This window comes from Galeopterus variegatus, unplaced genomic scaffold (assembly GCF_000696425.1).
Source record: "Galeopterus variegatus unplaced genomic scaffold, G_variegatus-3.0.2 Scaffold13, whole genome shotgun sequence".
Taxonomy (NCBI): Eukaryota; Metazoa; Chordata; class Mammalia; order Dermoptera; family Cynocephalidae; genus Galeopterus; species Galeopterus variegatus.
In genome coordinates, this window is record NW_007726124.1 from 1,248,659 (window position 1) to 1,275,809 (window position 27,151).

Sequence of the window (27,151 nt, forward strand, 5' to 3'; positions counted from 1 at the left end):
ATCTATCCTTTCAAGACACCGCATGCTAAATCCAGAAATAATGAAGTTTCCCCTCCCCCTTTCAGTGTCTCATTCTGATCTACAGCAGATATTTAAGGATGTTTTCATTTCCACACCTTTTTGCTTGCTCTTCCTCTCTCTCTCTCTCTCTCTCTCTCTCTCTCTCTCTCATTCACAGTCACTGTCTCTTAGATATAAGGAAGTGTCCTCTTAATTGATGTTATTTATAAAAAGAAGGGACACAGCCATAGTTTCACACCCTTCTCAGATACTGCACTGATTCAATAGCTTCATAGTTTCTCCATGTAGAGTATTATAACCAATGCAAATCATTTATACCCTGCAGATTTTAAGGGATCATGGACAAAGCTTTCTTGTTGGTAATCAGCTGAGCCTTGCGGATGTGATTTTACTCCAAACCATTTTGGCTCTAGAAGAGAAAATTCCTAATATCCTGTCTGCATTTCCTTTCCTCCAGGTAAATAAAGCCATGTATTAGAAGATTGGCCCAGAACTTTGGCCTTCCTTCAGAGTCGGTTGATTGGTTGGCTTGGAGTGTGTATGTGCATACATAGCTTTTTTAGATTCTAGTTGGCAAAATGAAATGAAAGTATGAGCTTGATATTGTTTCTCTGGCCCTCAGATTTTTAGAGTTGAAAGATCATTGACATGTGAAAGAAGTTTCCATCTTAGTTTTGTTCCGTAACCACACTCTTGGAACAAACTCCATATAAAAAGTTGCCAGTGGGAACTTTCCATGGAGATAACCTTCAGAGTGAGGTGCTTCTCATCTGTATGTTGTCAAAAGCCAAGACAGACACTAAATCCCCAAATAGTAATACACATACTTTTTTAAAAAAATAAATTTTCCAAGTCTAGTAAACATCATTTTAATATACTAATGAGGACAACCACCACTGGTTAAATAAATACACCCAGAAAATGAAAATAGAAATCCTCAACAAGGCAAATAAGCCACTATTGTATTTATGATGTTATAGTTTTGTGTATATGTATATATGAACAGTTATATGTACACACACATGTATGTTCATCTTTTAGACACAGAAATGAACTTTAATTTGACTTTATTCATTGAGAATTTAGAACACTTTTGACTAGAAGTATTCTTTTGCACTATTTGCTTAGCAGAGAAGAGAGATGAGGGAGGGACCCGCTATTTATGGTGTGCCTGCTTTGTTCCAGAAGTCTGCTGGGCACTTACATGTTCATCTGTCCCCCATCCCCACCCCAATAACCCTAGGAGGTGGGCTTTACTGTCCCCATTTTATAGGTGTGGAAACATTACACATGACTGTGAGCGATTGAGTTGGGAGTCACAGAAGGTCTGGGATCTAAGTCTGTGCCCTTTCCTCTAGTCTGTGTGCCTTCCTAAAAATGCATTATTTAGAAATACATCGAAGTACTGAGCATCAGTATTAAAGGATTTCAGAATCTGACACCAGATCTGTATTGAATTAAAGGGTTATTCCTGTATTGATTAAAGGGTTAAAAAAGGTTACCTCACTTGGTTAGAGCATGGTGCTGATAACACCAAGGTCAAAGGTTGGGATCCCCTTAGCCAGCCACACACCAAAAAGTTAACAAAATTTTATCATGCATGACAAATATGAACTCCAGGTAAATCTTGAAGTGATAAATCCTTTGGCAGAAGCTTCTAAATATTGGTATAATGATCAAAATTGGATAATACAAATAGAGCTTAAATAAGTAATAAAAGAAATTTGCATACTTATATATAATTAATTGCCATAATGATTAAGATTTTTGGTAATATTAGTAACATATGTATGTTTATATGTATTTGTGTATGTGCTGAATTAAGTCTGTGCCTTCTGCATAATTGGCATTTAGTAAATAGTAGCTTTTTTTTTTATAAATGACGTCTTCATTTTAAAAGATTTTATTAGGCAGGTGGCAAGAGGGACAAGGAGACAGTAGTGGTGCCCCTCAGGCAGCAGAGGGGCTCTGGGGTGAGGACCCCAGTGCGAACACAGACTATGTTGCTGGAGCCTTTCTTAGGATACTCGCTGTTTTGTCTGCTCAGACCTGGAGCACAGGAGTAGTAGGGAGCACTTAAAAGAGTTGGTGGCTGGACCCCCCTTGTGCCAATAAATACCAGTGGCTGCAGATTGACCTTGGAAAGAGAATGGAAGTCACAGCTGTGGCCACCCTGGGAAGCTACAGGAGCTCAAACTGGATGTCCAGCTACCTGCTGATGTTCAGTGACAGTGGATGAACTGGAAGCACTGCTGTCAGGAAGAAAGCATCTAGAGTTTCTATTTAGAGGAGAGGCAATCGTGAAAAGAGGATGGGCTTCAAGTACCAATGGCTTTGGATTCAAACTTGGGCGAGATCAACTGTTGCCTGCTGGAACACCCTCAGATAAACTTAACAAACATTTAATTAATTACTCCTCTGTGCCAGGTACTTTGTTTTCACAGAGCTTAAAGTCCAACCAGCAAGTGTGGTATATGTAACACAGAAATCAGAGCTATAAATTATGCTGAAATAATTTATTCATTGCCTGTAAAGTGTCAGACATTCTGATGGGATTAGAATAATAAAAGAAACAAATGTGGCTTCTGGTCAAGATGGCAGAATAGATGGTCTCCAGAGTCACCCTCTCCCACAAATCAACAAATTTACAACTACTAAAAAGCAACGACAGCCAAGCTGGGGTCGTTAGAGCTCAGGGGAAGAAGCATAGAGACCTACAGAGTGCATGAAGGCAGAAGTCACGATGTGAAAAGGAAGGACCACTCCAACTATTGTGAACCCCGGCTGTTTCAAGGCTGGCCCTAGTGAGTACATGGAGCAGGAGCTGGCAGAAGCCACACCTGGGCCCTTCAGATGAAGTTACTTGGAGGCGGCAGGGGAGAAGAGGGCCTTGGTGGCCCCCAGGCCAGCAAGACTACTAACAGGGTTCCCATGGACCCACATAGGAGCAAGAAACCACAACAACTGAAAAAAAGGAGCCACTCAGAGGCTGGTGAGTCATTGCAAGGAACCAGTGCATGGCCCATCCCATAGGAAGTGTTTGGAGCACAGGCAGTAGGGGAGATGGGCCCACTGGGGAACATTGGGGCACAGCAAAGACAGCTGATCTGCCCCCCATTCAGCATAGGACCACTCAATGGAGACTGGTCAGGAATATAGAACTGCAGGGAGTGCAGTTTGCAGAAAAGACTCAGGCCTAGACCGGAGTGTCTACAAAACCCAGGTGTACCAGATCTCACAAGATCTGGAAATACCTATAACATCAACCATTCAAACCTGAGCTGCACAAAAATCCTTCCCCAGAGAATCAGCAGCAAAGCAAAAATTTAGCTCAACCACAGAGCTAAGGTGTGGTCCCCACAGTTCCCCCATTTTAGAAGTAAGCAAAGGACAACAAATTAGTTCCAGTGCAGAGTTTAAGTGGTAGGAACAGCAAATAATCCAACACAGAACTGAAAGAAAAAACAAAATACCTACAGACCAGAGACAAAATTTGACATTAACTAGTAAAGGTCTCGCATCACCAAAGCACACCTATAAAACCTAGAAGGACTAGAAGTCCCATGGGCTACCAAGCCAGGGAGGGGGAAGGGCTGGGGGCCTCAACTGTGTCCCTCAAAACTGCAACCAGCCCAGCAACAATCACTGAGCCACTGCAGGAAGTGCCCCAGGCTCTCCCAAGCCAAGGCGGTGGGGGGCCAAGGGCCTTGTCCATGCCCCCCTGACACCCACAACCAGCCCAGCGATGACCACTGAGCCACTGCAGGAAGTGCCCCAGGCTTCCAAGCTGGGATGGTGGGGGGCCTTGGATCTCAGCCATGCCCCCCAACACCTGCAACCAGCCCAGCAACAACCACTGAGCCACTGCAGGAAGCTCCCTGGGCTCCCAAGCTGGGGAAGTGGGGGGTCTGAGGGCTTTAGCCCTACCCCCCCAACACCTGCAACCAGCCTAGCAATGACCATCAAGCCACTGCAATAAGCACCCCAGGCTCCTGAGCTGGGGCAGTGGGGGGCAAGGGCTTCAGCCACAGCCCCCTGACATCTGCACCAAGTACAGCAATGACTGAGCCACTTTTGGAAGTACCCTGGTCTCCCCTGCAGGAATGAGCAGGGTGCCACAGGCCTCACCTCCATCCCTCCTACTTCTTCTCCCACCCTGTTTCCTTCTCCCTTGCCCTCTCTCCCTCACCCCCAACTGCTCTGCAACAACATCTTAGAATGTAAAAAATAATAATAAACAAACAAACAAAATAATAAAAGATAATTATATATGATGAATATATGCTTCCTCATATTGTTCAAAATAGCCAAAATAGGTGGAATGCTAAGCCCAGAAGGCAGAATGCAGGGAACTTCAGGTTTATTTGCTGAGCTTATCAAATCTGAAATTTTTTCAGGCATGCTCATGAACACACACACATACTTCACAGGCAGTGAAGTGCTTTCCATTGAATGTACTCAAAAGAGCTAAAAAGTCTAGGGGAAATGATAGAGATTTAGCTCTTTAGGTAAACTGTAGCACTAGGTCAAAATGGACTTTTCTTCTCAGTTACTGAAACTGATAAGATTTGGACTCTGAATGAAAGATACAATTTTTTTCCATTCCAATTTACATAAATATCTGGTATCTGAGCCATAGGCTATGAAAAATGTAACTGGCCATCTTGGATTGCAGTTCTGGTTGGGTCCCCTCAACAAATATTTACGGAACAAATTTGATGGACCAATTTTCACAACTGTGTTTTCTTTTCTTTCTTCTTCATCATCTTTTTTGAATGCCAACATTAAAGCTTTTATTTTATTTTTACTTATGTGACTGGCCAATATGGGGATCTGAACGCTTGACCTTAGTGTTATAATACCATGCTCTAAACAACTAGCTAACTGGCCAGCCTACAGCTGTGTTTTCATAGAAACTAATACCTTTGCTATTAACCTTGGCTTTTATATTTTCCTTTTGCAGGAGTACTCAGTGAAAATAAGTAATATCCCTACAATTAAGAGATTCCTTGAACCTGGCAGCAAGAAGAAGCCTCCCCCTGATGAAATCTATGTGAGAACTGTCTACAGTGTCTTTATGCCATAAAATGACACATTGTCTGTGAGTGAGCTTGTCCCTAGAGATGGCTGTGTACACAGTAATATCTTAGTTGATCCCAGCTTTGTCATGGTCCTGTGTAGTAAGTTGGATCCTAAATGGGATCTTTGGTGTTAAAGAGATCTTCTCTTCTAGAAATATTGACTTTTTTTGGTCCAGTGAATAATTGTTATGGTACTTTTTTCAGAAAACCTTTTTAGGATGCTGGTATTTAAGTTAGATCTGATTGGGTTACTCACTGTAGTTAGTTAATCCTGAAATGAGGATGGACAGGATCTCATGTTCTTTTCTGAGCTTATTTCTCATTTCCTTATTCCCTTTGAAACCCCCTCCAGTCTCTTCCTAATTTTTAGTGTCTAAGTATAACCAAATATCTAGTGAATAACTCTCCTCTGAGCTATAATAATCAAATGATGGTAATGAATGCAGTCAGTATTGCCCAAAATAAATAATTCACCAATCATTGCCCTGTTGCTGGAATTTTTTTTTTTAAACAATATTTGTTTTAGTCCGTTTTTGTGTTGCTATGACAGAAATACCTGAGACTGGGTAATTTATAAAGGAAAAATGTTTATTTGGCTTACGATTCTGGGACAGCTGCATCTGGCACGGGCCTCAGGCTGCTTCTACTCATGGCGGAAAGTGCAGGCAGCTGTTGGGTACAAGCAGATCACATGGTGAGAGAGGAAGCGAGGTGGGGGGTGCCGGGATCCTTTAAACAATCAGCTCTCGTGGGAACTAATCGAGTGAGAACTCACTCACTACCCCTCCTCCCCCAGGGAGAGCATTAATCCATTCATGAGGGATCCGCCCCCATGACTCAATTAGTTTCCAACACTGCCACATTATTTTTAATTTTTATTGAATCCTAATTGATTATACATATTTTGGGGGTTCAACATTGACATATGTTGATCAAATCAATATTACTAGCATATATGTTGTTACAAATTGTACTTATTCTTTATGTCCCTTGTATGTTCTCTCCCTGGCCCCCTCTCCCTCCCCACTCCCACTTCTGATAACCATAGATTTCTTCTCTCCTTCTGAAAGAGTAATGGTTACTCTGTTGATTTTTTGCCTAGATGATCTGTCCAATGCTAAGAGGTGTGTTCAGGTTCCCCAGTATTATCATAGAGCAGATGCTTCTTCTGTCACTCTGGAATGGGCTTTGTGAAGAGAGACATCCTCTTCTTTTCTTTGGTCTCTGCTGGTGACTCTCCTTTTGTCAATGCACTCCGGTGGCTGGCAGACCATCTGCATGGTGGTTGTGGCATCTAGCTGCTTTTGCGTCAGCCATGGTTATTGTAGTGGCTGTGGTGGGCCACCCACACGAAGGTGATGTTTTTGGCATGTTCCTTGGCACTGGCAGTGTGCCTGGCTGTGGGAGGGGGATCCAGTCCCAGGCTCCATACCTACAGACTCCGGGCGGGCCCCGAGGTGCTGGCAGTGTTGGAATTTTTTAATTAAATTACTTTTGAATGTGGAATACATTCACATGGTTCAAAAGTAAAAATAGTATAAAGGGCTATACAGTCTTGGAAATCTTTTTTTCAACCCTCCCTTCCAGCAACCCAGGTTTGGGAAACACAGAAACAGGCAAACACAGTTATAATTTGTGTATCTTTCCAGTTATGTTTGACACATGTATAAGAAAATGCAAATATATATTATTTTTATCTTCTTACTACCCAAGTGGTTGTTTTGTAGGCTTCTAATGTTTTGCATTTCAGAACTAAAGGTATGATCTATTAATACTGCTTGTAAATGTGTTGATTTCCATCTCAGATACTAAATTGAGCACCTATTAGATGCCAGGTAGGGCACCAGAAGGCAGAATCATAGAACAAAGCCCCTGTTCTAGAAAAGTTTACTACAGGGTAGGGGAGAGCAGTAGTAATTTTGGAAAAGAAAGAATAGCCACTTTTGGAGTATTTGCTACTCAGAAACTTAAAAACCAAGGAAAGGCAAGTTTTTGATGAGGGTCTCATGGAGAGGACACAGTCATCCTTCACTACAGGAGGAAAGAGGACACACTCATCCTTCACTACAGGAGGAATCTTTTGCTCAGAGGTTAAAAAAAAGAACAAAAGACAATTGGGAGGTGATCATTAATGCCTGTCACAATCAACGCAAGTGCCTCGGTGTTTTTATTAGAGGAAAATCAAGTGCAAACATCAAGATAGTGATTTGTCTTCGTACTTAGACAGTGTCAGCATCTGTCATCACTCTAATATTTAAAATTCCTAGAAGAGAAAATGCATGGTGGCACATGCAGCACCAGGGCAGGCCTGAGGAACAGTGACATCTCAGGCTGCTACCCCGAGGGAGAGGCCCAGTTCCAGCCAGGTCTCTGCACACAGTAGCCAACAAAAAGGAGGAAACGGGTGCATGTGCAGTAAAGAATTTCACCTTGCCCTAAGAGAGGTCTGGTCCTTGCCTCTAGGAGGCAATCTCTAAGCCCTTGGAATGGCGTGCATAATAGGAGTGTCTTTGTTTGCCTGGGGACCTTGGCCAGCCAGCTAGTAACAGTGTGATTTAGGGTGAGAGCTGTGAGCCACACCAACAGTGTGATATAGGGTGGGGGCTTTGGGTCACATGGTATCAGCCTAACTGCAGAGGTTGAAAACAGATCAGCCACTTGGGCAGTCAACCATGCCCGCATGATGAACACCCAATAAAAACCCTGGACACCAGGACTCAGGTGAGCTTCCCGGGTGACAGCACTGCAGGTGTTTTGTCACACATTGTTGCCAGAAGGAGTTAACGTTGTGGATGACTCCACAGAAAGAGGACATCTGGAAGCCCTGTGTTTGGAACCCTCCTGGACTCTGCCCTGTGGATCTCTTCCCTTGGCTGATTTTCTTCTGTATCCTTTCCCTGTAATAACCAGAGCCGTATGTGTAACAGCTTTCAGTGAGTTCTGTGAGTCTTTCTAGCGAATTGTCAAACCTGAGGCTGGCTTTGGGAATGCCTAGTGTGCACTTGGTGTCAGAAGTGAGGGTGCCCTTGTGGACCGCTCCCTGTAGACCCTTCAGGGAGGAGAAACATTTTACATTCATTTTGAGATTAGTTTACATATGGGAACCAGACATTGACATGCTAACACTTAGGAGTCTGTATTACTGAATTTTGTGGGAAGGAAGCAAGTTTGGGCGTGGGAAGGAAGCAAGTTTGGGCTATTTATACTCTCATTTTGGTGTGTTTTTACTAGCCAGTGTCCTTGCCTGATAATACTGATCAAGGACTTGCTGTATGGACCTTAAGCCATTTTGCACACATTGCTCTTTGGGGTTTAATTCCCTTAAACATAAGGGGGCCCTCAACTCTGGCTCTTTGAGAAAACAACCAGGGAGGAAGGCTGGCTTCTGCACTGAATTAGAGGATTAGAGGAAATAAAAACAAGAGGCCAGGCTGTCTCTGATGAAAAGAGCTTCCCACGTCATCTTTCCTGTTCACAGTTGCATGATATTAAATTGTGCATTTCACTTCCCATGTTGGAAACAGTCCCCTCCTCCCCCAGCTGCCTCAGGTGGCATTACCTCCTTTTCATCACATAGCGCAGCGATGCTCCCACCACGGGTTCAGATCCTATATAGGAATGGCCAGTGCGCTCACTGGCTGAGCACGGTGTGGGCGACACCACACCAAGGGTTGCGATCCCCTCACCAGTCACGAAAAAGACAAAAAAAAAAAAAAAAAAAAAATTTTTTTTTTGTCTTCTACTCTTTTTCTCCCTTCTCTGGTTTTAACTGATCACTTTGTATGACTCCATTTTCTCTTCTCTCTTGGCATATCAATTTTACTCTATTTTAAAAACATTTTTAGTGGACTCCCTAGAGTTTGCAGTATGTATTTACAACTAATCATAGGCCACTTTCAAATAGCACTATACCACTTCACAGGCAGTGCAGGTACCTCATAACTGAGGGTTTCCAATTTTTCCCTCGCATACCTCATAACTTTGGTGTCATTTCACTTATCCACAAGTTATGATTATTCACTATATTCCTGCTATTAATATTTTGGACAAACTGCTTTATTTGTTTATATATTTATATGGCCTGTCTTCCCCAACTAGAATGTAAGCACCACAGGTGCAGGAATCAGATCTGTCATGCCCACCTTTGTAGAGCCAAGGCCTAAAAGTGTCTGGCACAGAGGAGTACACAGTAAATATTTGTCGAATGAGCCAGTGAAATCTTACTTTCTTCTTCCTTGGGTAACTCCGTGTGTTATCAAATATACAAACACTGGATGTACAGTGAAGCCCCACATTGTGTGTGTGCAAACTAGAATGCTCATTGGCTAATCCTTTGAGTGGGAGCATTCAATAGGAAAGGAAAGGAAATTCACTTAATCCCTACACAGAACCCCAGAGATGAGATCCCAGAAGAGATAAGGTTAGTGATGAAGTTTTTACATACTCTTTTTGGGTTTGGTTGGATAGTTATAATATTTTGCTACCAAATTTGCTGCTTATAGTCAGCAATTGTTTTAACTTGGTGGTTAATTTAATGCTTATTATTTCAAAACTTGACTGTAACAACTAAAAGAAACAGGTATTTTTTTCCCTGTAGAGTTGATACGTAAATGAAAAGGAGATAGCAAATGTACATCTAGGCAAGGCTTTTTGAAGACTTTCATTGCCTCTGTTTGAAATACATATGATATACGTAATATCAGACATGTCAAAATGCCCCCACATCCATATCACACTAAATGTAATTTCAAAAACAAGTATAGAAGAGTTAAGTGGTGTTTCAGTTGATTGGTTTATACAACATGCGTGGTAGAATTTAAAAGCATTTATTAATTTTTGAGCCATTATATTTTTTCCTCCTCAGGCAAATCTCAGATATTTTTGCACCCAGTTGAAAAAGAGATAGGCACCAGCCACATTGTGCCATGGTGCCTAATGGAAAAACTAAATCTTCTTGCATCTAAGTATCTACTTTTTAGAAGATTTAACCCAAATGGTAGAACACTGGGGTCTTCCTCTGGGGTCCTGCATTTTCAGGGAACTGTGCCGAGTTGAGAAGCAGGGGTTTTTCTAAGGCAAGCTCTGACACAAAATTTGCTAGTACTTGCCCCAGTCTTTCAACAGCAATGGCCATGTGATGGCTTACTTTGTTTATTCTCCAAGCAGCCTTGACGACTTGGGTAGATAAAAGTCTCTTTCCTGGGCCAGCCCATGGCTCACTCAGTAGAGTGTGGTGCTGATAACACCAAGGCCACGGGTTCGGATCCTGTATAGGGATGGCCGGTTTGCTCACTGGGTGAGTGTGCTGCTGACAAAACCAAGCCAAGGGTTAAGATCCCCTTACTGGTCATCTTTTAGAAAAAAAAAAGTCTCTTTCTTGTCTCAGGAATATTTTTCATCTAAGTTTGTAAGACTTGGGGGTATAAGACAATCTCCTGTGAGTTTTGGGAACATGAATCAATCTATGAGACCCTAATTGAAAGAAAATTTAATTTCCAAAAATGAAATATAGGGCTCTCTGGAAAATATACTTAGCATATGAGCTTGGTATAGACCTTCCTCCTTAATTATCTTACTGTGTAAGTGACTGCCCCTCTCCCCCACAGTAATATTGTTTGGTTGTTTGTGTAGTAAAAATGCCATAAAAACACTTGAGATCTTTTTTGGAGGGGCTGGTTCTATGTAGGAGACCATGTTGGCTGGTAATATGTCAAATCTAACTACTTAAATCTTTTGCGAATATGTCATATGTTAGAAAAATAGGAATAATTCATAATCACTGTAACTTTAAAATTATACTGAAGCTAGAATAAAACTATATTTTAAAGCTATACCAAAAAAATCTTGGTTGTGTTGTTAATATTGCTGCCTTCCAACTTAAAAATATTCGTTCTCTGATGCATTATACACTTAAAGCTAAAATGATGCTGTGTCTTTCTAAACTAGCAAATTTAAATTCAGGGTTATCTAGAGAGTTTTTAGTTCCAGTGACAAATTATTATCTGCTGATTGTAATGAAGATAGGGCACTGTGACCCACTAGAGAAGCCAAAGTAAAAATGTTAAGGATATTTCTATTGTTAATAGATTTAGAATTGACATCTCATATTCTGGCCCAAAACACCTCCTAAAACTCATGATATCTTAAATTAGCCCTTACAATTTTTATGAGCCAGAAAATTCACTCAAAGCCTGCTTTTGCCTAACTATTCAAATAATTGAGAAAAACATCTTGTTTTGTACATTACCCAGAATGACTTATCATTGTCAGAAGAATTTTACACCAGAGAGATTGGCTGCTGTCCTAAGGTGTGTGTTCAGCAGATAGGAGCATAGGGCAAAGAATGAAGGCATGGGAAGAGAAACGAGATCAGAAAGTGTTAAAACTGGAAGAAACTAATTAGATTATCTAATTCCAAACCAACTTCTCATTTTATAGTTGAGGGAACTGACCTCTCCTTCTGACCTTTCCCTAGGGCTGGAACCTACACGTGTGGAACTTGGTTAGATTTGGAAATTGAAGGCGGGTCTTGAATCCTAGGAATTCCTCTCTTGAAAGAGGGTCAATAGAGATAATCTAGCATGGGAAATTTACTTATAATTCTCCAAACTTCCTTCTCCCCTGACGTCTTTCGATCCTTAGCCACACACAACTTGAGCACTTCACCATTTTTTCACCCTGCTTTTTAAATGTCACTCCCTGATTTGTATGCCTGTCCAGCAGTATCCTGGAAGAGCAGCTTAGGGCCGCACACTGAGCCCCAAGTACAGGTTAGTTGGTTGTCACTCCAGTCTCAGCTTCTCAAATTTTATTTTCATATACACGTGAATTACCTGAAGATCCTGTTAAAAACACAGTATCTGATTCAGTAGGCCTGGGCCAGGGACTGAGATTCTGCCATTCTAAGAGACTCCCAGAAGCCGCTGCTGCTGGTCCCAAGGTCACACTTGTAGAGAATGTCATCCGTTTGTATCAGAAGCAAGTTTGACTTTTTTCGCATGTGAGTAGTGCCTCAAGCTAGCGATGTGTGTGTGTGTGTGTGTGTTTGTGTGTGTGAGTGACATTTCTTGAGTCCTTACTGTGTTCAACATTTTGCACACATTATGTCATTTCAACTTCATAACTTACCAAATGAATTATGCACCGTTAGCCTCATTGTACAAATGAGGAGACTGAGGCTCAGAGAGGTTGAAAAACTAGCTCAAATAAGAGATAGAGCTGAGTTTGAACACAGGTCTTTGTTTTTTCTCGTACCCAAGATCTAACTAAGATTAATGTGTTAGGATAAATGTGTTCTTCCACATTTTCTGAAAGATTTGGGGCCTTTTTTTTTTTTTTTTTTTTTTTTTTTTTTTTTTTTAACCTAGGGACCATACTCCAACTAGCAAAAGGTTGTTATGCAGTCATCACTGCATCTTTTCAGCCCACCTTAGACAGGTACCTGGGCTGTGGGTGGGGAGTGTGTCCTACTGTTCATCTCAGGCAAAGCTGTGCACAGGTGAAGTCTGTGCCCCTGAGTGCTGGGACTTTATTCCCAATGCCGTAAGACTCATGCAAGGAGCTTACTTGGTGAACCAGGTTTGTTTAATTCAGGACACACCTGTTGGCTAATATCAGCAGCAGAAACACCAAAGGTGAAGAGATGGGTGTGAGCATACACTCAACCTGACCTCTCGGGTTTCTGGGTCTTTCAGCAGCAGAGTTGTCAGAGTGTTTGCATTTTGGGTGAAATCCAGAAAGCAGTGCTCCTTTGTTCCCTGCTTCTTCATTTCCTACAGGGTGGAATGAATATTTCCATGGCACCTGTTCTTTTAAGCTTTGACTATGTACTTTTGAACAGTGAAAATAACTGGGTTTACTTTTTGAAGCATAGACAACCTTGGTCTTCGGTATTACCAAGCTGTGGTTTATCCTAATCTGTATTGAAACTCATTAGAGGTCAAGCAAAAAGGATTAGAGGACCTGGCTTAGATCCTTAACCTGTAATGCCATGGGGCCAGGAGGGGTAGGGGTCAGAAAAACAAATTTATATTTATATGTACTCATTTCATAAGGTTCTGTTCAGTTCCTGTAATACCACATTATACCTTTATTAATACTTATTTCATTCTGACTTACCTCATAGTGGTCTGGATGTTTTTGATGGCAAGAACTACATCTTATTTATAAAACTGCATTTTATTTATCTTTGTATGGCTGGAGTTCCTAACCTAGCACTTTATCCATAGTAGGAGCTCAATAAATGTTTGATGTTGAAAGAAAGAATGAAAGATTCAACCCAAGAATCTTATGAAGTTTAGAAACTGGTGTCTCAAAGTGGCACATTGCCCGTGTCAACGGTATAAATTGCTCAGTCACAGTGTCTGGGGTAATGCTGGGTTGGTTCTACAGGGAATGGAAGAAATACATGACCCTGCCTTCCAGGAGTTTGTCACCTCATTGGGATTTTGCAGTGTAGAATCCAGGGACAGCAGTTGGTTCTTGGCTAGGTGGGAGATTGTGAGAGGCATGGAGCTTCTTCTTTGGGCTCAGCTAATCTAGAAGGAACAGCTTCTCCTAGGAGGGGTTCAGGGTGGGGACTGGAGTCTGCTGAAGCTTTTTTGACAAACTCCAGTTCAGTCCATCCCTCATCCATCCTGAGAGCCTAATTTAGAACACTATGAAACTGAGGCTGAGAGATCAGGTACAGTGACTGGTTGGCAGAGCCAGATACTTAAGGGACACAGGAACATTTGCTGGGATTTTTACTAGAAGTGGTTGGTGACTTGCTATTATTTGAATGGCTGGTTATTAGTAACGTGGCCTCCTCCAAAGTTATATCCCTTGGTCTCCCACGTGCCTTGACGGAAGGGACAGGTAGAAGTGAAGTGGGAGAAACTGTGCTGGGACAAAAGTGTCACTTAAAATTCCATAATACACTCCCATAAAGCAGCAAACCACAAAAATGCTCCTATCAAAATGAAGGCAAAAGCCACACCAGATTTTACTTTTTAAAGTATCTTATATTGCAATAGTGAGTCAAATTTACAAAAGTTTTAGTTTCCTTTTACAAAATATCAATTGCTTTTGCAACAAACATTTATGAACGGCAGAAAAGTAACAGACAAGCCAATCTTAGCAAAAGAATCTCTAGAACTAAACACTAAATCTGTTTGTAATTCTTTAAAGAACAGTGGAGGGCTCACTTGATATGGGTCAGATGTTGCAGTACGTATTTTATATATTGCTTTATTCAGTCTTCAGTCCTCACAATAACCCTCTGTGGTGGGTGGTATAACTATCACCCCCATTTCAAGGATTAAGAGACGGAAACTTAGAGAGATGGAATAAGCTTACATAACAATAGTGAGGATTCATGACTCTAAAGACCAGAGCCCCCTTCCTTTGAAAGAGGATGATATTAACACCCACTTAGCACTTCCATTTGAGAATTGGACATAATGTGGATACTGTCCTTGGCATGGGAGCAGGCGATTGAGAGCAGATCCACACCTGCACCCTTGGGTTTCTTGGTGTTCATTCCCGTGGTTAGGCCAGAGTGGCTGTTGATCCACACCCAGGAGGTTGTATCCCCAGGAGCCTAGGATTCCCCTCTCACCCAATGCTATGGTCTGAATGTTTGTCCCCTCCAAAGCTTATGTGGTGCTTAATCCCCAATACGATATATGAAAGTCAGGGCCTTTAAGAGGAAATTGGATCATGAGGATTGTGCCCTCATTGATGGATTAATCCATTCATGGATTAATGGGTGAATGATTTAATGGATTATCAGGGTGTAGACTGGGGGCTTCATAAGGAGAGCAGGGGAGCACATGCACACGCTCTTAGCCCTCACCATGTGATTCCCTGAATTGCTATGGTGCTATGGGACTCTGTAGAGTTTCCACCAAAAAGAAGGCCCTCACCAGATGCATCCCTCAACCTTGGACTTCCCAACCTCCAAAACTGTAAGAAATAAATTTCATTTCTTTATAAATTACCCAGTTTCAGGTATTCTGTTATAAGCAATGGAAAACAGACTAATACACACAGGGACTCCACCTCTCCCAAAGGAAAACATTATATTCCATCCCTAGTACCCAGACTCCTATCCACTTGTCTGAGGTTGCTGGATCCCCTCCTAGTTTATTCTCACACCTCCAGGGGCCTGTATCTCTGCCTCCTTTCGAGTGTTGATTCTGCAGTGCCAGCAAGAAGCTTGCCACTTTCTTGATCATTTTAGGATGGCATTTTTCTGCTGATCCCATTGTCTGAGAGATTTCACTATCACTGGCACATGGCACAGTCATTTGTATCTCACTCTTGACTGAGTCTTGGGGACAAATATGTCCAGAGCCTACAAGTTATGACAATCAGTAGTCAATCAGGTACCCATCTCTCATGGAATCCAGAGCTGAGAGTTTTAATCTCTCTAGGTTTCAAATCACTAACAGAATAGCCAGACAGAAGTATGACCAGCCACACTACATTTTAAGTGCACATTGCCTAGTAATAGCTTTCTGGAGACTAGCAGAAATGATCTTATCTAGATCCACAGGATAAACCAAAGGATAACATTCCACTTGGCTAACTGGTAGAGCAGAATAGAATCTCTATATAAAGGATTTTAGTGGTATTTCCTGTTCTTTACCCTAGGACTTGTTTCAAATGCAATTAGGTATGGTTAAATGTTTCAGGAAGACAGAACCACAGGAATTAACCAGACCAGCCCCAGCTAGATTTACAGCCTTATCCCCGACTCTCGACTCTCGGAGCAGGTGGGGAGGGGTCAAAATGGTCAAAGCTCTGTGCACTGAAGGAAAGTGGAGAGATGGAGTTTCCCAAGGGAGACCCCACACTTATTTTTGTCTGAGGGCAGCAGGATGGTGACCTGGAGGGGGATTGCTTGTCAATTGCCCTGTTTGTTTTACCTTGCTGACTTCCTGTAGTCTGGTATATGCACACCGTGTGAGCTTGTCCTGTGGTGCCTTTGGTGTGTTTGTGAATTCCTATGCCTTCCTCCTTTTGACATCTAAGAGCGTGGTAACTCCTTAATCATCCTGTTAGGGACACTCCAGGAGACCAAAGAATTCAGGAGGTGTCTTGTTGGGGAGAGGTTAACAGCAAGGCACAGTCTCCCTTTTTCCTCTTCTCTTGTTTTCTCCACATTCATTTGATCACAAGATTCATTTCAAAGTTTATTAATAGTGAGTCACTGAACCTAAACATGGTCTCTCTAATCAGAAAATTTTGATTAGCAACATGCCTTTTTATCATAGTGTCTCCCAAGACAATGAAGTGGTGGATTCTTGGGAAGTTTCTGAAATTTTCAACATACAATAGCTAAAGAGGTGATTTAAAATGACTGGAGCTTGACAGCAACCCAGTATAGGTGGTGCCTAGGGAGCAAGAAAGGAATTAAACTTCTCCAAGAGTTAAACTGTGAATCCAACACATAAGAGACCAGGACAGTCATAGGGAGGAAGGGCTTCCAAACACCTGCAAGACTTTGTGAACTGTGTCATAGGATTATGGGTGATAGTTGAATTTCTCATCATAAATCGAATTACTGATGCTCCGGATTTTTACTTCCTTGCAAGTTGGTTAGCGCAGCAGCATGCTCAAGTCAAATCCCTGCTAGGGCATTATATTTGGTAGTTTGGCTACCGACCAGACTGAGGACCACGGAAAAAGCTCCTCATGCAGCTGAGGTCTCACAGCCTCTCCACCCGTGTGCTCACCCTGACACCTCCTGAGCACCCTCTGAGCCACAGTGCCACAGGCACTGTGCCAGCAGTTGGTATTTTTTCTGTTCCCTTGAAGCATGCCTGGTTGCATTGGGGTGGGAAGGTCCAAGGTGAGAAAAGGAGACCCAATAATCCTCTGACTTGGTCTAGAGCTTTAGTATTTTCAAAGCACTTTACCCTTATTTCATCTCCTTTGATCATCTCAATAATCCTGTGAAGCAGGCAGGATCATGATGGAATAGCCACTGTGGCTCTTGCAGCAGTGAGGTAGAAAATGCTATTAGGTACACTTGCACTATTACTACACTCTCCTTTAAAGGGCTGCAGATCACCTAGTGTATTCTTCCCAATTACAGATGAGGACACGAAGGCAGACAGATGTTTAAGAAATTGGGTGTAAGGTTACCCAGCTCATTGGTGACTGGGTAAGGACCAGAATCCTGGTCCTGTCTATACCTGCATCTGTGCTTGTCTCAGTGCTCAAGAAAGTCTTGTGACAGAAATCAGAGTCCCCAGTCACCACTGAACATTCGAATCCAAGCAGGTCCACCTCCTTGCTACCATTAGGAAAGATTTTCTTTTGCAGGGTCATTCATAAAACTATTACTTTTTTTTCTTCTTCTTTTATTTTTAATTGACATGTAATAATTGTACATATTTATGGGGTACAGAATGACATTTTGATACATGTACAAACTGCGTGATGATTAAATCAGGCCAATTAGTATATCCATCACCACAAACATTTATCATTTCTTTGTGATGAGAACATTTGAACTCCTCTCTTCTAGCCATTCAAAAATATACCATAAATTATTGTTAATTATAGACACCTAGCACTACTATACAATACTCAAACTTATTCTTATCTAGCTGTAATTATGTACTTGTGAAACCATTATATTAACTCCGAATTCCTTTCTCAAAATTCCACAGGCAGTCTCTCAAATCTACACAATACCCTGACACCTTGATATGTATAGCTTGTCCTTCCTTTTTTCTTACATTGTGAACTAGAGCATTTATAGAGTATGGTGCAAAGACATTTATGTACAATTTAAAGACTTATTACAAAGACTAATAATTCTGCTCAAGAAACTGAACATTGTTGGCATCCCCGGAACCTCAGATGCCCCTCCCCAACCCTCACCTTCATTCTCCTCGCTAGAGGTAACCACCATCCTGCTTCTGTGATAATTGTTTTCTTGCTTTTCTTCATAGTTTTACTTCCTATGTATGTATCCCTAAATGATAGTTTTGTTTTACCTGTTTTGGAATTGCTATAAATGGAGACATACCATATGGTGTGCATTTTTTAAATGTATTTTTTTGTTGTTGTTAATTTGCCCTTTAGGTAGCCCTGAGCTAGGAGTCATGGCAGCCAAACCCAAGCTGTGCTATTTTCAAGGTAGGGGCAGGATGGAGTCGATCCGCTGGCTGCTGGCTGCAGCTGGAGTGGAGGTTGGTTCCTGACGGGAAAAGGAAGGAGGATAATTTGCCTGGGATTGAAGTGGTTCCCTTTCCCCTTCAAAATTCAGGATGGTGCCTCTAGGCTGTATCTACTCATTCTCTTTTCAAGTGTCTTCTTTTGTGAGAGAGGAGGAAGGGACCATAGTGCTGGAGGGGTGAAGATGTGGGAGGAGTTTGTGGGCTAGAGAGTGTTCTGGAAGCTTCGTAGGTGTGAAAAGATCTTAGAAGATCACAAGACAAAGGAGTGAGAGGAGACTCACATCTGACTTTCCATTGGGACTGGGAGATTTTCTGGGGTCTTTTCAGCTCTACCTCAGTACCCCAGTCTTGTCACACTCATGGCTGCTGACCATACCGTCAGGCCCAGCTAAGTCTCATCTCTCCTTGAGCTGTCCCCTGAAAGACGCACCCCCTAGATCTTCCCTTAACTCTGAATTCCCTCCCCGCTGACTTTTCCATAGATTTTCACAAGTGCCTTGGTCGATTCTGTCCCATGCAGGTGGAGGCTTCCTTTTCCCTGTTTGGATGTCATCTCCTCTGGAGCGAGGACTCGTTACCTTCTTTGTTTTCCTCTTTTTCCCTTTAGGGACCTCTCTCTGCACTGCTCCCCTTACCACACCCCCATCTCAAGATGTGGGGGACAAATAATCACTCTTTCTCACAAATGTTTTAGAAACTTCACTAATAAATTATAATAATTTCACCTGAGTAATGATTTTTGGATCTCTTTCTTCGAAGAGAAATATAATTTGCCCTGATATGGAGGGAGAATAACACAGAAGAGGCAGAAGAAAGAGAAGAGAGGGAAGGGAAGAGGAGAAATCATCGGGGAAGCCGGAGAGAGGACAAGAGTTTGGACAGAGGAAGGACTAAGATGAAGGAAAGGAAAAATAGGAATGGGGGCTTGGGGATATCCTCCAAGTAGCCAAAACCCAAAAAGGGCTTCCAGGCGCATGTGATCTAAGCTAATCTGCACACATACTTTGTCAGAGTTGTCGGATGTGTGGTAGTCAATGGCTTTATGGTTCCTTTTAAAATTTTATTTGGGAACCCTTGGGCATTTTACACTGTGAGCATTTCTCTCTTTTTGAGGACTTTAAAGTTATGACAATGTCCCTCTATCCTTTATCTAGTTTGAAGAAGAATTTATTGAAACAAGAGAACAGTATGAAAAGTTGCAGAATGGTGAGCCTAGATTGATTGATTCAATGTTATCTTATTTGAAAAATAAAAACTCCTGTCTGGAAATACTCATTTCGATGTGGAACGCAGAGCTCAGAATGACAGCTTTGAGCAAAGGCAGGCACCCGGCCTGGCTGCTACTGCTGACCACTCACTGTGTCCTGCACACAGCTGTCATGTACGTTACGATGATGACCTCAATTAATATGATAGCATGGCTTGACCAGCACTAATTGGCTCAATACTCCCCCTCCCACCAAAGAATCCTTGAAGAATTCTTAAATACTAATCCAATATTCAAGAAGTCTGTAATCATTACAATTACCAAGAAAAATTTCTCAAACTGAGAGAAAGAGAGTACTTTTAGAGGATTTCTTAAAGTTCTAACAGACTTACCATTTATTGTCCTTATCTAAGGAAACCTGGGTGTCCCCATTTTTGCTGATAAACAATCACGAAATTAACACAAACTGCTTTTTAAGAAGGACACTCAACTAGCAGCAGAACTGCCACTTATAAACTGTATGACTTTGGGCAAGGCCTTTAACTTCTCTGTGTTGCTGTCTCCTGATACTAAAATAAAAATAATCTCTACGGTCACAGATTACAATGTGCCAGTAGATCTTATTGAGTGAAAAGGGCCTGGGTACCCCTTCCCCAGTTCTTGTCAAGAAACGTTATTATCTGCAGTCCCCTTGAAGCTCCCCTTCCTCTTTATTTCTGCCCCACTCCACCCCGAATGAGGACAGTTCTTGGTACATAGTAGGGGTTAAATACAGAACCATTGAATAAGTGAATGCATCTCCATAAACTCTTCCAAGAGCATTCCAGCAGGGAGTGCTCCCTAACAGCCTCTGAAATCCTCCAGTCCTCCCTGACTCAGTGATGCTGCTGCTGCTCTGAGGGCACCCTCCTGGGCATTACTGTTATTTGTGAACAGGAGGAAGAGAGGGACAGCAGGAAGAGCACTGCACTGGGAGTCAGGAGGCCCACTCTGTTGGCTTAGCTGTCCCCTGACCATGTGAGTTTGGGCAAATCATGTTCATCTCCCTTGGCCTCTGCAGTGCCTTCATCTATAATATGAGAAAATTGAACAAAAAGATATAAAAATCCTGCACTCTTGATATGAAATTTTAAAAATCCTTCTGAAGAAGATCGTCAGCTCCTAGAAGTAGGTATCGCTTCTAACTGATGTTTGTTTGACTCATAAGCAGCAGTGCAGTGCCTGGCTTTCAGATGCTTGTTCAATACTGAATGAACGTAGAAATGCCTTTACTAAATGGAGGTTTTGCGGCTTCTCCATTAATAATAATACTAATATTTCCAAAGCGTAATCTTATTCCTACTCAAAGAAACCAGGTAAGATGGGTGGGACAGATACTGTTGCAGAGCAGATAGACGCTTGCCTAAAGTCATCCAACTAGACAGGGACACTGGCTCTCTGGAGAGCTGTCACTGATTCTTGAGGAGATGTCCTCCCCACTGTCTTCTACTGCCTCTCATTAAATCAAGCAGGGACAGTATTAGAAGCTGGGGGAATTAACTGTGGCCTTTGCCAATGCACTGGTGAAGTCTGGTTCCTATTCTGGGTAAATTTCCTTATTCTTGACAATGTGCAGGTATTAATGGAAATTTAAAAGCTATTCATTTCTTCAAGACATCATGAAATGACACCATTTGTAATATTTCTTTAAATGTATTATTTATATAAGTAGTCACTTGCAAAAAGGGGAACTCAATTTTACTGAACATTGATTACTGACGGTATTAGTGTTTTACTTATATTCTCTCATTTCATCCTTTCAAATTCCTGCCAGATAGATATGGTTGCTATTTTACAGAAAGGAAGCTGAAGCTCAGGTAAGTAATTTGCTCAAAGTCACATGGTTAGAAAGGGCTAAGGCTGACAAGTGAACCCAGGACTGCCTGGGCTCTTGCTGTCACATCCATTCTGCTTCTGTGCACACCTGGAGTGATACCTGATGTGCTTTATAAAGAATGCAGACCCCCAGACTCTACCCTGAGTCAGAGTGTCTGGGACATGGGGTGGGTATTTTCCTCACCCCAGGTGGTTCCTTTTTTTTTTGTCTTTTCGTTACCGGTAAGAGGATCGCAACCCTTGGTGTGGAGTCGTCTGCACCGCGCTCAGCCAGTGAGCGCACTGGCCATTCCTATGTATGATCCGAACCCGCAGCGGGAGCATCACTGCGCTCCCAGCACCGAACTCTCCCGAGTGCGCCACGGGCTCGGCCCCCAGGTGGTTCTTATACACCTTGAACTTTAAGACCCAGAAGCACTTCCTTAACATAGGAATTGTAAATGTGGGAAATCAAATAATCATGATTAACCAGCATGCAAAAAAATGCATGAAACCACCAAACAAATCTCAAATTTTACATGAAGCAAATGCTAGGCATTTCCTCAACAACTGGGGTCTTTAACTCATCACTTTGGATGAAAACTAAAAATCACTCAGTGAAATTAGAAGTGGACCACCCTGCAGTCTTGCTGCAACCATTGAAAAAGAGTATCCTAATATCTCTTTGCTCAAACCACAGATGGACACCTGCTTTTTGGCCAAGTGCCTATGGTTGAAATTGATGGAATGGTGCTGATGCAGACTAGAGCCATCCTTAGCTATCTTGCTGCCAAATACAACCTGTATGGGGAGGACCTAAAGGAGAGAGTCAGGTACCACAGTGTTCATGTCTATACTTGATTCTTGTCCAAGCTTCTGCAGTTCAGCACCAACTGAAACCTGGTTCAGGTGTACCTTTCAGCCTGGACTGGGAGGAGAAGGCAAGAGGAACAAAGTGGAGCAGTCTTGCTAGACCTGGTGTGCCTGGTGCAGAACTGTGGATAATGCTCCATGTCTCCCCCTTTTTTTTTTTTCCTTTTTGTCTTTTTTCGTGTCCGGCAACGGATCGCAACCCTCAGTGTTGCCCCCGTACCAGACCGGGACCGGCAACGGGAACGCAACCCTTGGTGTTGCTCCCACACCTCACTCAGCCAGTGAGCGGGAACCGGTCTGTATGTGGGACCCGAACCCTCGGCGGGAGCGCCGCCGTGCTCCCAAGCGGCGCACTGTAGCAGTGCGCCACCGGGCCGGCCCCATGTCTCCCCTTTTTGTGTACTACTCATAGTGGTCTGCTTTTAGCAGTCTCATATTCTACCCCCACTCCTAACAAAACATGCTCTTGGAAAATAACCTGGTAAACTATTCTACATGGAAGTGGAAATGACTGACTCAGCAAACAAATACTGAGCATTGCATCACTGTCTATTTATTATAAATAATGCTGTAGAACACATCGCATTGAAACACAGTGACTGAAATCAGCAAGCATTTATTATTGCTCAACAGTCCATGGGTCATCTGTGTGGCTGGCCTATCTGGCTTGACTTCTCTCAGCTGGACTCACTGTATGTCTGTAGTCAACCAGCAGTTACCATGCAAATATTGTTTGGGGTGTTGGCTGACTATCAATTAGGGGACGAATGGGCCATCCTGTCTTCCTGAGCTTCTTCTCATGGCATCTAGGGAGGGTTCTAAGAGTGAGGGTGAAAGCATGCAGGCCTCTTAAGTTCTGGGCACAGAACTGGTACCTCATCATTTCCACCTGATTCTGTTAGTCAGAGCAAGTGACAAGGTCAGTCTTAGAAATAGACCCCATCTGTTGATGGAAGGAGCTGCCAAATGTCATTGGAAATACTGGAGGGTGAGGATTTGTGGCCATTTTTTTGCATTTATATACCACAAGCATGTACTCTGTGCTGTGCACTGTGCTAGGCCTGGCTGAGGACGACTGGGTTATTACTCCTAGGACAGATTAGTTTCACAGGAGATAGTAGAATTAAGACAAAACAAAGATTTGCAACTACAAAATTGTATGTGGACTTGGAGTAGAGGAGTCTTTTCAGTGGTCCCTAAAATCTCATCACTATAAACATGGATACAGTGAAGATGGTCAGTATACATCCAAGACATGGTAGAAGAAAACCCCTAGCTCAATTATTTAAAAAAAGAAGAAAGAGGGCTAAGTCAGACATGAGCAAAGACCATAAAAAGTAACAGCCAACCCAACTTTCCCATATTTCCATTTTTAAAACAGACATAGTCATTCCAACCTGTAATCCCAAAGGTATATGACAAGAGAAGCAATTTCAAACAGTGTGTGAATAAAATCCTTTTGTAACAATGTAAGTGCTGATATGCAAAAGCAGTCTCTCATTGTTTGGGAGCATATTTTTAGTTGGTTTTTGTGATTTTTCCAAGGTTTCCATGGTTTTTTCCATGATATGCATCCGAAACTATAGGTAATATTGTTAATATTCTTTCCTCTAGGTTAGGCATAAACAGTAATAGATGAAAGCAAGTGAGCCAGGTGACAATCTAACATGGAAGAAAAATGATGTGCAATTCAGATAGGACAATGAAAGTATGTTATTCTTTTACATGTCCTTAAAAAGAAAGACAAAGTCTACAGAAGACCATTTTCTCAGTCTATTTTGTGCTGCTATAACAGAATACCTGAGAGTGGGTATTTTATAAAGAAAAGTAGTTTATTTGGCTCATGATTCTGGTAGCTGGAAAGTCCAGGATTGGGCAGCTACATCTGGTAAGGGCCTCAGGTAGCTCCCACTCAAGGGAGAAATTGTAAGGGGAGTGGGCATGCACAAAGAGATCTCATGGCAGGAAAGAAACTGAGGAACCCAGACTCTTTTTAACAGCCTGCTGTCATGGGGAACTAATCCATTCTGTTGAGAGTGAGAACTCACTGACTCCTATGGAAGGGCATTAATCTATTCATGAGGGATCTGCCTCCATGACCCAAACATCTTTCACTAGGCCCAACACTCCCACATTGGGGATCAAATTTCAACACAAGCTTTGGGCATTTAAACCATAGCAATCATTAAACTAAATTTGCACATAGAGGGGGATTCAAAGACACACTTGTAGAGAGAACTAGCTCAGCATGAATGTACCAATAGGCCAGTAAATAACAGTAATATATCTACCATTACACCATTGTTAGTTGTTTTAATAACTTTTTACTTCTTTTATTTTTTATTTTTTTAGCGTTTGTCAATGAAAGGAAAACTTTAAACAGAATGAAATACAGCTGTTTGTCCTACCTGACTAGGAAACGAAACTTTTCTTTTTCAGTTGCCAGTTCTACAGAAGACGTGTAATTTAACAAATTACATATCTTCTCTAAATAAGTGAAAATGTTCTGGTACTAATAGTTTTGCACTTTTGGTCAACTTCATTGAGTTCAGTTTTTTTTTTTTTTTTCCTTTTTGTCTTTTTTACTGACCGGTAACGGGATCGCAACCCAGTAACGGGATCGCAACCCGGCAACGGGATCGCAACCCTCGGTGTCGCGCCCGCACCAGGGACTGGCAACGGGATCGCAACCCTCGGTGTTGTGCCCGCACCATGCTCAGCCAGTGAGTGGGAACCGGTCTCCACATGGGATCCGAACCCTCGGCGGGAGCGCCGCCACGCTCCCAAGTGGCGCACTCTCCAGTGCGCCACTGGGCCGGCCCAAGTTCAGTTTTTAAAACCGTAATAATCCAATCATTTGTTTATGGCAGATTTCAGTCTAGAGGCATTCATTAATTCTTTCATACATCCTTTTATTCAATAAACATTTGCAGAGACCCTACTATATCCTGGTCACTTGGCTGGTTCTGGTACCAGAAATCATACATGAGAGTGGAAACTTAAGAGAAAGAGCAAAAATCATTTGCTCCAACATCTGTTTATACTATGGAAGTATCAGATTATAAATCCCTATACTTGAAGGTTCCTCTCAGACTAAGAGCCAAAAGATGTCTTGTCAGGATTGACATGTACGTTGATAGCACCCTGGGCCTGATGATAATGGTGGTGTTGGCTGTGTTCAAACACCCTGAGGAAAAAGAGAAGAACCCTGCTTTAATTGTGAAGAAAGCTAAAACCAGATACTTCCCCATCTTTGAAAAGGTAAGCTGCAGAGATCTGGGGCTTTTACGTTTCCTGTCACTGAGAATATTTAGAGTGAATATCTGAAAAGGCAGAGGCAATGGTAGAGCTTGACTGCTTTGGGATCAAAACTTTAATAAGGATTCCAGAACAAATAACAGGTAAAATTATGGAGCCTCCAACAAAACAGAATTGGAATTAACCAAGTGCAGTGAAAGTATACAGCATTTCTGCTATGATTTTTTAAAATAAGCCATCAGCCCGAGGTGTCACTATCTTGAATTCAGTGTCAGGTATTTTTTTAGGTCTAATACTGGCAGCTAATCCTGCCTCAATCAAAATACAAAGTCTCTTAAAATCACAACTTTTCTGAAGTCGTTTTGGAATGAATACGGGTGAGAAATGTACTCACAGTACCTCTAAGAAGGTTCCAAACTTAGAGGACAGCACTAGAAATGATAAGCAAGACGCATTAGCATAAGGTTCTATAGGGTTCGCTGGACAAATGAATTGTGTGGTATATATCCTCAGTCCTAGCCTTGGGAAAGAATGATTTACTGTTGACTAAACTATAATGAAGAATTCTCTCAGTACCTCACAGTACTAGATGAACAAGTTCCTGTTTATCCAGGGATAATGTACAGTGTTGTTGAAATATCTTCCATTAAAAATAAGTAATATTATTATTTGAGTTGTAGTATTCACTGTGCTTTATCATACTACAGATTTTGAAATCAGTGTGTGGCCTAATCCAGTACTTGCCAAAACATTTTAAAATAATTTATTTGTTCAAACCAGGATCAAACTCAACTTTGTTAATTGTAATCAGTCGATGCATTTCTCATTCTCCTCTCTCTCTTTCTCTCCTTTTTCATCTTGCATTTGTCTTGTAGAGTTACTCTCAGTCTGGATTTCACCCATTGTAAAAACCTCTTTGTTCCTAGATTTCTTGTAAATTGGGAGTTAGGATTAGAAGCTTGATCAGGTTCAGGCTTGATTATTACTTCGCAGATGGTGTTATGTAGGTCATCAGGAAGCACAAATTTTTGGTTGTTGCCCTTCTTATGACATTAATGTGATTGATGATCAATGTCTACATACATTGATGTATTAGTGGATGCAAAATATTGGCATCCCAATCCTGTCAGTCTCTCTTCACTTATGAGCTGGAATACTTTCTATAAAAAGAATCTCTCCCTTGTAATATATTTGGTTATTCTGGAGTATGGTTTAGGTAAGCAAGGAAGATGAATGCTTGTCTCTTTTTATTCAAAATAAGTTTTAAATTTTTATTTAAAAATAAGTTAGTTACTTAGTATATTCAAAGGAGAACAATGAATTTATTATTATTATTATTATTATTACTTCGTTCTTATTTTTGTCCTTTAAGTAACATAATGATACTTTTGTCATCGTGGATTTAAACATATTTGTTGTGTTTTGTTTTTTGTTTTTTGTTTTTTTGTCTTTTGTCTTTTTCCGTGTCCGGCAACGGATCGCAACCCTCAGTGTTGCCCCCATACCGGACCGGGGACCGGCAACGGGATCGCAACCCTTGGTGTTGCTCCCGCGCCTCGCTCAGCCAGTGAGCGGGAACCGGTCTGTACGTGGGATCCGAACCCTCGGGCGGGAGCGCTGCCGCGCTTCCCAAGCGGCGCACTGGATAGTGCTTGGGAGTGTGGCGGCGCTCCCGCCGAGGG

The 27,151-nt window shown here is 42.0% G+C and overlaps 1 protein-coding gene across 7 annotated transcripts in view; it reads left to right on the plus strand.

Moving 5' to 3' along the window:
- Positions 1-27,151, plus strand: part of GSTA4 (glutathione S-transferase alpha 4) — a 72,021-nt gene that overhangs the window by 10,480 nt on the left and 34,390 nt on the right. For 2 of the 7 annotated variants that reach the window (XM_008593681.1, XM_008593740.1), the window contains exons 6-7: positions 347-478; positions 4,985-5,074. In XM_008593681.1, the coding sequence (XP_008591903.1) occupies positions 347-478; positions 4,985-5,074 (222 nt within the window). Of the gene's footprint in view, positions 1-346; positions 479-4,984; positions 5,075-7,906; positions 8,222-18,182; positions 18,237-19,431; positions 19,484-21,301; positions 21,340-22,038; positions 22,172-27,151 lie in introns of those variants that run through there. The other 5 variants (XM_008593914.1, XM_008593635.1, XM_008593854.1 and 2 more) reach the window with 5 other exon arrangements.